We start from the raw sequence: 13733 nt of genomic DNA on the forward strand, positions 1-13733 counted from the left end.
GTGGTTTACACTCAAACATGTTAGTGCAAATCAGTTTTATCAAGAGCAGCAAAGTGACAGTAATGGTCTGAATGTCAGTGAATGGGATGATGCATGAGCGCCCACTGTGGCTAATATGGAACTAAACCAACAAAACCCATGAATATACAAGAGAACAGCTGGAGAAGAACTGTCCACTGGAGTGACCACTGTGCATGAAAGGGTTAAAGGGGTCATATTTTGATAAACCCACTTTTATTAGTCTTTGGTTCATTTATTTGTGTATTTGGACCCTAATAGTTCATATAGTTTGAATTTGAACCCTCCACGTGCTGCAAAGCTATCTTTATATTCATTCTGGCAAAAACTGGGTGGATTTCTACAACCCATTTCAGTTCCTGCTTCATTTGGTAGTTTTGATATATACAGGGTGACACCAAAAAACGGGAACTTTTTAACAATCCAATAAAACCAAGAGTCCATCCATCCATCCATTCTCTTCCGCTTATCCGGGGCCGGGTCGTGGGGGTAACAGTCTAAGCAGGGATGCCCAGACTTCCCTCTCCCCGGACACCTCCTCCAGCTCTTCCGGGGGGACCCCGAGGCGTTCCCAGGCCAGCCGAGAGACATAGTCTCTCCAACGTGTCCTGGGTCTTCCCCGAGGTCTCCTCCCGGTGGGACGTGCCCGGAACACCTCCCCAGGGAGGCGTCCAGGAGGCATCCGAAACAGATGCCCGAGCCACCTCAGCTGGCCCCTCTTGACGCGGAGGAGCAGCGGCTCTACTCCGAGCTCCTTCCTGGTGACTGAGCTCCTCACCCTATCCCTAAGGGTGCGCCCAGCCACCCTGCGGAGGAAACTCATTTCGACCGCTTGTATCCGGGATCTTGTCCTTTTGGTCATGACCCAAAGCTCATGACCATAGGTGAGGGTAGGAACGTAGACTGACCGGTAAATCGAGAGTTTCGCCTCTCGGCTCAGCTCCTTCTTCACCACGACAGACCGGTACAGCGACTGCATCACTGCAGACGCTGCACCGATCCGTCTGTCAATCTCACGCTCCATCCTTCCCTCACTCGTGAACAAGACCCCAAGATACTCAAACTCCTCCACTTGGGGCAAAGACTCCCCACCGACCCGGAGAGGGCGGACCACCTTTTTCTGGTCGAGAACCATGGCCTTGGATTTGGAGGTGCTGATCCTCATCCCGCTCGCTTCACACTCGGCTGCAAACCGCCCCAGGGCACGCTGAAGGTCCAGGTTCGATGAGGCCAACAGGACAACGTCATCTGCAAAAAGCAGAGATGAAACCAAGAGTGATGGAAGAAAAATATTTTATTCATAGTAATTGAAACCTTAAAACATGCCATTTAAGAAACAATGATGGAATTTTCATTTTTTAAAAATGACTTCCTGTAGATGGCGTCCTCCTGTACGAATGCATTCTTGAAATCTGCTGTTGAGATTCCTCATTGGCCGCTGCAACATCTCAGCTGGGATACTGTGAATTTCATCCTGAATTCTCTGTTTTAACTCATCCAGAGTTCTTGGTCGAGTCGTGTACACTTTACTCTTCAGATAGCCCCACAAGAAGAAGTCACAAACGGACAAATCTGGCGATCTAGGGGGCCAGGAGTACGAGCACTTCTTGGTCGTCCTGTTGGTTTCTTCTTTAGGGCAGATCCAGTCTCTTCAAAGTTATTAATCCAACATTTTATCGCGTGTTTCGATGGAACAGCACCATGACGTCCGAAGTTGTAAAAACGTCGGAACTCCCTCTGCGCAGCTGTCAAACTCTTACCGTTTTTATAAAACATTTTTATGGCTAACGCATGCTGTTGCCCGTTCCACTGATCCATGGTTACTAAAATGGGGGTGTGTTTACTTGCTCAAGGTCACTGTCTCGCAGTGCTGCCACTTGCTCATGTCTACCAATACGCACTTCAAAAATTCCCGTTTTTTTGGGTCACCCTGTATATATATATTGTTGTTCTTAGCTCAACACTTGCACAACACTGGTTTTAAGTCGTCATATTTGCAAAGAGCCGTATACTGTCCTATAGTGCACTTCATAAAATACAGCAGCTAGCATGCTACTCTGTATTCTATGCAGCTCTTACCCGGTTATAAAAGCAGATTATTTATTTATTCTGCTAATTTCCTGCACTTTGCTTCAGACTGAAAACTTTCCACACAGGATATTTAACAAAGGAAAGAACTAAAAAAAAAAAAAAAAGAGTACGAAGACGGAATGAAAGCGAAAAAGCAGAGGAAAAACTATATTTGCAACACAGTAAATAAATAAATGCAGACCTGGATTTGATAAAGACAGAGTGGCTGTCTTTCATTATGGGGTTGCTGCTTTTGGCGGAATGCCCAATCTCTTTTTTTTGCCTCGCTCAATCTCTTCTTCCCAAAACCAATCTCTCCCTCACGCTCATAAAAGTCAAAAAATCCTACAATTACTGTATAAAGCGCCACGGGGCGAGCTCAGAGTAATCCTGCAGCTGGTAACAACCTGTCCTCTCCCTGGCTTTTACTGTTTCCATCTGTATTTCCTCCCTTTATAAGCCGCTCCCACCCACCCACTCACCCACACTCCGACTCCCCCCCTCTTGCTATCTGTTGACCTGACCCTCACTCCATCACCCCCGCTCCCTATCGTCCTGTGTGTGTTTGTGAATGTTTCTCCTTCACTTCCAGGAATATTCAGCGAGAAGTGAAAACCAAAATTATCACAGCTGCCAACTACTGTCAGCCTCACCTCCCTCTGTTTTCTCCCATAAAATCTCAAGACGCTCTGTTTTGCTTCACTTTCTCCCTCCCTCCCCCTTTCACCTCTCAACCAGAACTCCCCTTCTTCCTCTCTGTGGTCCCACATGTTAAACCTCTTCCTTCCTTTTTGGTTTTTCTCATGTCTATTTTCAATAGTGCGCTGTAAAAAAGGATTTCAGGGAGTTAGTAAATACAAACTATGGACATCAGTTACATTTTAATCAACAGTAATAATTGCCAGTAAAATCTATTAGGACTGGTTCAGTTCTACCTATTTGTTAACAGTAACAATTGCTACTTAAAATAATAGACTAAAATCTACCACATAATATTGTGACGTGCTGGAGGAGAAGCTAGGGCGAGTTTCCCAGCTTGCATTAGGACAAACTACAGGGTGGGGAAGCAAAATTTACAATATTTTGAGGCAGGGATTGAAAGACAGTGTATGACCAATTAGGTTATTGAAAGTCATGAGAATTTATTTGCCACAAGAAAATTGACATAATAGAAAATGTTTTTATTCTATGTGTCCTCCTTCTTTCTCAATAACTGCCTTCACACGCTTCCTGAAACTTGCACAAGTATTCCTCAAATATTCGGGTGACAACTTCTCCCATTCTTCTTTAATAGTATCTTCCAGACTTTCTCGTAATAGTTTTGCTCATAGTCATTCTCTTCTTTCCATTATAAACAGTCTTTATGGACACTCCAACTATTTTTGAAATCTCCTTTGGTGTGACGAGTGCATTCAGCAAATCACACACTCTTTGACGTTTGCTTTCCTGATTACTCATATGGGCAAAAGTTTCTGAAAAGGTATGGATAATAGTGTTAGGTATGATTATGACATCAATATATGTTTGGTTTCAAAACAATTGACGTAGTGCCTGCTGAGAAAAAACAACTAAATGTAGGGCTGCTCGATTATAGAAAAAAAAAAAAAAAATCATGATTATTTTAGCAATAATTGAAATCACGATTATTAAAAACGATTATTTGTAAACCTTAAAGTTGTTTATTTTTTTCTTGCAAAACAATGTAAGATATACTCTTTAAATATAAATAAAGCTTTTAACCATTAAAACAAAGTATGTTCACTTTTGTACGAAACAAAAAAAATCTTTAAATGCAAATAAGTGTACTGTAAATTCAAGTATGTTTCCTTTTGTAAACAAATAGTGCACTGGAATTAAACTGCTATAGACTTGCCATAGAACTGGAGCAATAAAAAAAAAAAAAAACTCACGTAAAGTGCAAATTATAAATTCAAGTATGTTCAATGTAGTATGAAATATAGTAAATTCATTGGCGTGCCGTGAGGTTTCAGTTAGGTTAATACGGGAGTTGCAGCGTAAAGAGATTCGGAGACTGAAGATTGCATTGCGGACAAAGTTGTAGACGGAGTTTTTTTATGTGTTTTAGTTTTTCATAAGATTATGATAAAGGTGGCGGTGGTTAAACTTTAGATGGTTAAAAAGGTTTGCTGTGTTACCGGTCGGTACGGACACAACTACGAAACACTTTTTGCATGTAATGGGTTTTTGCTCTTCATCAAACCCAAAGTGATTCCATACAATTGAATTTGACTTGCCTTTTTTGTTTACCAAGCACTTCTGCTACGATTCTCCTGCTATTTTTCCAGACCGCTAGGTACAACTTTCCTCGTGGGGTGGACCTGCCGGCTAGCTGGCAGCTGTAGCTTAGAGGGGGGCGGGGCAGAGCAGCTCATGGTAGCTTGCGTGCGCGTGAATTATCAACTCAAAATTAATAATCGTTTTTTCTCGATTACATAATTTTTGTAATCGTTGCGCGTAATAATCGAAATTGTAATTGAATTTCGATTAATTGCACAGCCCTAACTAAATGTTCATTGTTAATTTTGCTTCCCCACCCTATATTTTCAATAGTGCGCTGTAAAAAATGATTTCAGGGGTTGGTAACTACAAACTACGGACATCAGTTACATTTTAATCAACAGTAATAATTGCCAGTAAAATCTATTAGGACTGGTTCAATTCTACCCATTTGTTAACAGTAAAAATTGCTACTTAAAATAATAGAATAAAATCTATCCCATAATATTGTGACGTGTTGGAGGAGCAGCTGGGGGAGTTTCCCAGCATGCATTAGGACAAACTAGTTGGGACAGTTTTTACCGTACTTTCCGGGCTATAAGGCGCACCGGAATGTAACTATAAGCCGCAGGTGTCCACGTTGTGACATGAGATATTTACACAGAAAGATGGTAAACAGAAAGATTATTTAAGTATTTATTTCCATACCTTAACTGCTTTTTAACAGTGCCTGTAACACGGCAGTAAACGGCAGGAACACGGCTAGTTAAAAAAAACCAGAAAAGTCATTGATCTGTATCGTCATCTTCCTTCTGCTCATGAAACCACTGCAGTCGTCTTCTTCAGTGTTCTTCAGTTGAACAGCCTCAGCTCCGTCACACACCTTCTCAGTCTCTCCTCCGTTGTTGCTCAATGGCATTTCCGTACTGCAGCTATATTTCCTTCCTAGACAGACGCATTGATTGCTTTTAACTTATTTCTTCATGTGTTTTCCATGATGAGGGTTTGTGCATGACACGCAAAATGATTGTTAAAGGTTAAGTCTAAAACTTCTCCTCTTCGCATCACTTCTTCCACCTGTCTGTCTCACTTTTGCGCTTCCTGCTAGAGGCGCCCCCTGGAGGCAGTTAGCCCGTATAAATCTATACTCAAGCTGCATCACTTTATAAGCCGCTGGGTTGAAAACGAGAAAAAAGTAGCGGCTTATAGTCCGGAAAGTACGGTATGTGTTTTTTCAGTGTTCTGAGTTGATAAGAAGTGTTGTTCTTTTTATATAGCAGAGGTACAGACCTGATTAAAATCTTAAGAGCAGTTGAAAAATAGCTAGAATTTACCTTTTGCACATTTGGATCTTAATGAGGTTTTAAGTAGAGCTACAATATACAAAAGCAAGAAGGGGGAGTGAGACAAAAAGCACTTTGAAAAAGTAATTTATTGAAAATAACAAGTAAACTGAAATAGGCTGTTCATCAGCTGATCAAAAGTTTAAGACCATCGCTCAAAAAATTACAAAAAACTCTCCAAACCAGAACAAAAAATTTTCTCAGTAGGACTCAGTAATGAGTAGCTCCACCGTTCTTGTTAATCACTTCAAAAATTCGTTTGGGCATGCTTGATGCGAGTGTTTCCAGGAGGCTGGTGGGAACATTGCTCCAAGTGGTGAAGATGGCTTCAAGAAGGGCATCAACATTTTTTTGTAACCCAGTGTAATAATTAAACAGATGAACATATTTGTATTAATAATTAAGAGTTTATGTTACTCACTTTTTTATGAGTAATTTGTTGGGTAACGTGTGGAGTTTACCTCATTTCTTTGAGTGTGTTATGGCTGTTAAATGTAGTTACATTTTATTCCAAATATGGGGTCAAATCTACTCAACCAAAATGAATGCAAATTGTTACCTCACTTTTATCGTGTAGATTCTAAAGGTTTGTTTTTACAGTGTGTGATACTTCCGCTACTTTCCCCCTTTCTTTCTCCTCGTCAGATCCCCACCTTGTTCACATGCGCTGGCGATCTCGGTGAAAAGCAGCAGATAAAAGAGATGGAAAAGGAGTTCGTAAAAGCTCTTGTCAAGGGGTGAACGCCCATTCTGTGACCGTGATGTCACTCCAAACACATGGCTTCGCATAGCTGAATGTGGGCCCCACTGCAGGGTCCGTGGACTCATTGTGTTTCTTAACAATTTCCTGGCCTTGGGGACTCTCTTGCAGTATTTTGTGAAAAGAAATGACATTCTTCAGCGGTTAAGTCACTGAAGAAACAAGTGAACCTCAGATTCTTGGTTAGTTTCACAAACAGGAAATAGAACCTTGACTGATGTCCATGTGAGCAAATACTGTAGTTTTTACTCTTTCCTGCTGAGATTGTTTAAGTAGGATCTTCAACTGTGAGAGCTGAAGCTTTAGATGCTACTAATAAACACTCAAGGGCTTTAGTATTGAAAATCGGATGTTAACGCATAAAGACACAGCGCTGCTACTTTTATGGCAGTTCACTGATGAAATTTTCCCTCTATTTAATCTTCCTTAAGTGATTTATCGCCATTTATTATAATATTATCCTCTGCATTTCACATTTTTGCAAAATATCATGCAAAAATCATGTATTTTCCAATATTTAATTCATTTATTGACAGGTAGGAGGGCTAAATATGTGATTGACAGCTGTGAATATTGAATCGAATTATATGTATACGCATTATATGTCTAATGTCCTATGTTTAAGTGTTTTGTTTATTTATTTTCTTCTGTTTTGACATTCATTTTTGAAATAAATACATCAATCAATCAATCAATCAAAATACCTTTAAATAACACTGATTTAATCATATATGATTTGGATACAATCCTTTTCTATTCTCTGTCTTCTGATAAAGAATACTGAAAAAAAATGGCTTCACTTTCCTATAACAGAATTAAATGACGTTAGGTTATGCGTATACATATATAGTCTTTTGATTTAATTTTTTTTTGTTGTACATTTTTTGGGACAGTGAAAATATTCTCATGGAATTCACAAATTAGTGGCATGGTATTAATTAGTTAGATTAACCCATAAAGACCCAGTGTTAATTTTGTGCCAGTTCCCAAATGATATTTTCTTTATATTTAACATTTCCTAAGTGATTTATCACCGTCTATTCTAATATTATCCTCTGTATTTTACATTTTTTGCAAAATATCATGCAAAAATCATGTATTTTCCAATATTTAATTCATTTATTGACAGGTAGGAGGGCTAAATATGTGATTGACAGCTGTAAATATTGAATCGAATTATATGTATACGCATAATATGTCTAATGTCTTATGTTTAAGTGTTTTGTTTATTTATTTTCTTCTGTTTTGACATTCATTTTTGAAATAAATACATCAATCAATCAATCAATCAATCAATCAAAATACCTTTAAATAACCCTGATTTAATCATATATGATTTGGATACAATCCTTTTCTATTCTCTGTCTTCTGATAAAGAATACTGAAAAAAATGGCTTCACTTTTCTATAACAGTGATTTATCACCATCTATTATAATATTACCCTCTGTATTTTACATTTTTTGCAAAATATCATACAAAAATCATGTATTTTCCGATATTTAATTCCCATATCGACAGGTAGGAGGGCTAAATATGTGATTGACAGCTGTAAATACCATTAAATAACACTGATTTAATCATATATGATTTGGATACAATCCTTTTCTACTCTCTGTCTTTTGATAAAGAATATTGAAAAAATGGCTTCAGTTTTCTATAACAGAATTAAATGACGTTAGGTTATGCGTATACATATATAGTCTTTTGATTTAATTTTGTTATGTTATAAATTTTTTGGGAAAGTGAAAATATTCTCATGGAATTCACAAATGAGTGGCATGGTATTCAAAATGAAGCAAATGAAGCGTCTTTGAGTACTTAGAAAAGCGCTATATAAAACTGATGTATTATTATTATTATTATTATTATTATTATTATTAATTAGTTAGATTAACCCATAAAGACCCAGTGTCAATTTTGTGCCAGTTCCCAAATGATTTTTTTCTTTATATTTAACATTTCCTAAGTGATTTATCACCATCTATTATAATATTGTCCTCTGTATTTTACATTTTTTGCAAAATATCATACAAAAATCATGTATTTTCCGATATTTAATTCCCATATCAACAGGTAGGAGGGCTAAATATGTGATTGACAGCTTTAAATACCATTAAATAACACTGATTTAGTCATACATGATTTGGGTACAATCCTTTTTTATTCTCTGTCTTCTGATAAAGAATCTCGGAAACGTGACTTCAGTTTTCCATAACAGAATTAAATGACATTAGGTTATGCGTATACTTATGTAGACTTTTGATTTAATTTTGTTATGTTGTAAATTTAAAATAAAATAAAAATAAAAATAAAAATAAAAATTAAAAAAAATAAGGAAAATAAAAATATTCTGCTGGAATTCACGAACTAGTGGCTGGAATTCACGAACTAGTGGCATGAAAAGCCATATGTTTTTTTAATTGGAGGAAAGTATATTTACCCGAGAACTCAGAACAGATCTGTCTGAAATCTGTTTATTAATTAGATTAACCCATAAAGACCCAGCGCTAATTTTGTGTCAGCTCCCAAATGATTTTTTTTCTCTATATTTAACATCTCCTAAGTGATTTATCACCATTTATTACAAAATAATCTTCTCTATTTTGCATTTTTCTAGTGAAATCATTAAATATTTCCAATGCCTATGTACTGATCATATAGATGTTCATAAAAACTCAGATAAAGTTGAGGGTTATTATTTCAAAACTGAGAAAATTGGAGAAAAAGTGACTTTTTCAGTAAAATCTATCATTAATTGAATATAAACCAAGTGCATCCATCCACTGTCATTGATCCAACTCCATGGATTTTACTGGTGAATCAATGTTGTAGAAGATGGCGGTGTTTCCACGGTAACTACGGAGCCTCTGAACGTCCAAATGGGTCATGTCTGATGACCGTGAAAACATGACAAACTGCATTTTACACCAATTATTTCTATGTATTGATAGGAGAAGTGGATCAAGAGATATTAAACATTTACACCAGCAGAGGTTTTAGGCCGACAGTAACGTTTAAATTTCTACATTTTTTATTTTTAATTCTAAGTCTTTATTTATATAAATACCAAATTTCTCATTCTCTCATTCATTTTTCACTCATTTGTGGTTTTTATACCTGTCTTTTTTTCTGCACTTTGTGGTATGTTGCTGCTATTAACTGTAAAATTTCTCAATGGTGGGATAAATATAGTCATAGCTTATCTTATTTTACATTGATAGATTCACAAAAAATACTAAACTACTTTTCTACGTAAGATTTATTCAGAATATGACTTTACATCCAGGTCAACTACATGTAAATGATGAGAAAAATGGACTTTATCAGCAAAATATATCATTATCTGAACATAAAACAAGTGTTTCCATCCACTGTCATTTATAAAACTGTATGGGTTTAACTGGTGAAACAATGTTGTAGAAGATGGCGGTGTTTCCATGGTAACTACGGAGCCTCTGAACGTCCAAATGGGTCATGTCTGATGACCGTGAAAACATGACAAACTGCATTTTACACCAATTATTTATATGTATTGATAGGTTTAGTGGATCAACAGGTATTAAACATTTTATATCAGTAGATGTTTTAGGTCTTTATGGTTGAAATTGTTAAATAAAGGCATATACTTGTAATATAATAACATTATTTTTCATGTTTTCAGAGGACACAGTGTTTATGGATGATGAAGAGGAGAGGAAGGAGTACGTCCTGAACGACACCGGGAGGATTTACTATGGAACAGAGAAGCAAATTGGTGCTCGCACATGGAATTTTGGGCAGGTACTGACTATGAAGACAAGATGTGACTTGAAATTATTGCACATTTCTTCAGGGGTTAAAATCAGGAGAGAATATGAACTGAATTTAGAAATACATACTTTTCTTTCTGCAAGTATGTCTGCATTTCAACCCATAAAGACCCAGTGCTACTTTTGTGGTCGTTCCCAAATATATTTTTCTCTCTATTTAACCTGTCTTAAGTGATTTATCACCATTTATCATAATATTATCCTCTAAATTTTTGCCTTTTTTCAGTAAAAATCATGTATTTTCCTGTATTTATTTCAGTGATCATGTAATTTAATCATCATGCTGAGATTACATTTGAGGGTTATCATACCAAAAACAGAGAAAACTTGAGGAAAAGTGACTTTTTTTAACAAAATATATCATTAACTGAACATAAACCAAGTGTCTCCATCCAATGCCACTGATCCAACTCTGTGGGTTTTACTGGTGAGTCAGTGTTGCAGAAGATAATGGTGTTTCCATGGTAACGTCCAAATGGGTCATATCTGATGACTATGAAACAATGACAAACTGTATTTTACACCAATAATTTACATGTATTGATAGGATTAATGGTTCTAAGGTTATTAAAGGTTTTAAATCAGTAGATGGGTGCTTCTGTGAAACTGGGTTTATTTTGGTACCCGGCACTTTGCCAGCATTTTTAGACCCAATAATAAAAGAGAAATTTAGACATATTTCTCCCTAGGATGTACCTAATAATGACCTCAGAAAAATGTCCCCAAAAAATTCTACTCTTGCTCTCAGCCATCTCAAAATTTATGAATTTTTAATCAAATATTGGGGCCAAAAATAGGACCAAAATTGAGACATGAAAAGCTACCTACAGGGGTTGGACAAAATAATGGAAACACCTTCACCTCAAGATGATAATGCCCCAATCCATACAGCTAGAATTGTTAAAGAATGGCATGAGGAACATTCTAATGAAGTTGAGCATCTCGTATGGCCGGCACAGTCCCCAGACCTCAACATTATTGAGCATTTATGGTCAGTTTTAGAGATTCAAGTAAGACGTCGATTTCCACCGCCATCGTCTCTAAAAGAGTTGGAGGGTATTCTAACTGAAGAATGGCTTAAAATTCCTTTGGAAAGAATTCACAAGTTTTATGAATCAATACCTCGGAGAATTGAGGCTGTAATTGCCGCAAAAGGCGGACCTACACCATATTAAATTATATTTTGTTGATTTTTTAAGGTGTTTCCATTATTTTGTCCAACCCCTGTAGGTGTCAGTGCATTTGGTCTGAAAACATGGCTGGAAATGGTCTTATGTAGTGCAATAAATGAAGAGACTGTGTTAAATTTGATGATATTAGTGTTTTTTCTAATCCAAACATGCACGTTTTTCATGAATCTTAGTCTCATTCGAGGTTTTGTATGTAACCCATCGTGTCCACTTGCGTTACATGCAGAACCCGCCCATTTAAACGCAAATAAATCGCGAATGATTTTGCAACAGCGGTCATTTTTGTGAAACACTCTGCCTTGCATAATTAGTTCAAACCCAAAATGTACCTGTGAGAGAATAAAGAGATAATTAAAAAAAAAAAAAAGTATTTTCGTGTCCTTTGGACCGTGTTACACGCAGATTTTTGTATTAAATGTAATGTAAAATAATATAAAAATGTGTTTTATCTGAAAATAGTTTCTCTTTTATCTCAGTAGGTATTTATTTTTAAAATAAACCCAAAGTGCTTCCAAATTTGCTTCATAACATTAGTCTACAACTAGTTTGAATTTTTAGCCCCCATGTCCTATTTTTAGGGACTAGTTTCATAGAAGATGCTTTTGGTCATTGGTGTACATTTGGGTCTTTATGGGTTAAACTGACTCAAAAAGACTAAATATAAATATCAATGACCTGATAACATATTCTGTTGTCATGGAAACGTGAAGCCGCTTCTACGAGCTTCAGTTTGGAGTGATTGGTAATTGCAGCTGCCAAACACATATTTAACTCCCCTATCTGTCTGAAAACATTTGATGATTATAAGCAAAGTCAGGGCGTCATGAGGCAAATTCGCAGTCTGAAAGTAGAGGGAAAGAACAAATTTAGAAGTCTGATGTCCTCTCAGACCACTTGAATTACAATAAGCTAAAAGTAATTATGGAATTTTCGCCCAGCGACACTAAAAAAAACCATCAAACACTGCAGCTTAAACAGCCCACACCTGAAAATGGAACCCCCACCCCCCCACCCTACTACTCACCCTTATGTCTTTAATTTTGTAGCAGTCAGATAGTTGTGGAAGTGAATAATTTGTTTCCTCGAGATATTGCACTATATTCCTGAAACTCATTGAGACAATAGATGACTGAAAAGCCTGTGTTTCATCACATTTGCAAACATCTTACTGCTTTTCCGCTGTAATGAGGATTTGGGGGCTTTGCAATAGCTTTCTTAATGATCAGTGTCACATTCAAGAAGTCTAACTGCAATGTGCTTTTCATCATCTTTCTGGGCCGTGTTCATTTGTTACAGAGTAGCTGCAACCGTCTCCTATTTTGTGCTTTAAAGAAATCCAGCAAATGGGAAGTGTGAATAATTAGAATTGCGTCGCATTAGGTAGAAACCACTTATTAATAATGAGACTTGTTTTACACCGTGTTTCAGTGTTTTCTCAATTAATGTGGAATGTTTAGTCGAGAAAATGTCTGAAAATGTGGTATCTTCAGATGCTTTGTTTGGACCATACCCCAAGGATGTTACATTTACTGTCACAGCGGAGGAAGGAAACCAGAAAATCCTCACATTTAACAGGCTGCAGTCAGAGTTTGGACTTTTTTTCATAAAAGTTAAGCCAAATATTTGTTGATTAATTTCTAGTGTCAACAAATATCAAATTAAGGTTTCAAGGTTTTTTGATTTGTTTGCTAATGGGAGGAATTTGTCTCAGACAAGGGTAGTGTTGGAATGCGATTATTAAAAAAACATGCCTACTAAAACAAATACAGAATACAATAATACATCAACATTTAATCATGTACGTACACAAGCATAAAAATATAAGACCCCTCTAAAACATCAAAATACAAAAAACAAATACATATACACATAAATACATGATCAAATATATACAGAAGCATACACACACCTACACCTACAAATCACATATACATATACATATACATATACATATACATACACATACACATATACATACACATCACATACACATACACATCACATATACATATACATACACATACACATACACATACACATCACATACACATCACATATACATACACATACACATACACATACACATCACATACACATCACATATACATACACATACACATACACATACACATACACATATACATACACATCACATATACATATACATACACATACACATATACATACACATCACATATACATATACATACACATACACATATACATACACATCACATATACATACACATCACATATACGTACACATACACATCACATATACATCACATATACATACACATACAC

General features: G+C 36.6%; 1 protein-coding gene across 1 annotated transcript in view; it reads left to right on the forward strand.

Moving 5' to 3' along the window:
• tgm1l1 (transglutaminase 1 like 1) overlaps nt 1-13733 on the forward strand; it is a 67376-nt gene that overhangs the window by 23216 nt on the left and 30427 nt on the right. Inside the window, exon 5 of the mRNA XM_030160509.1 lies at nt 10092-10210. Within this exon, the coding sequence (XP_030016369.1) occupies nt 10092-10210 (119 nt within the window). The remainder of the gene's footprint in view (nt 1-10091; nt 10211-13733) is intronic.

This window comes from Sphaeramia orbicularis, chromosome 17, assembly GCF_902148855.1.
Source record: "Sphaeramia orbicularis chromosome 17, fSphaOr1.1, whole genome shotgun sequence".
Classification (NCBI taxonomy): domain Eukaryota; kingdom Metazoa; phylum Chordata; class Actinopteri; order Kurtiformes; family Apogonidae; genus Sphaeramia; species Sphaeramia orbicularis.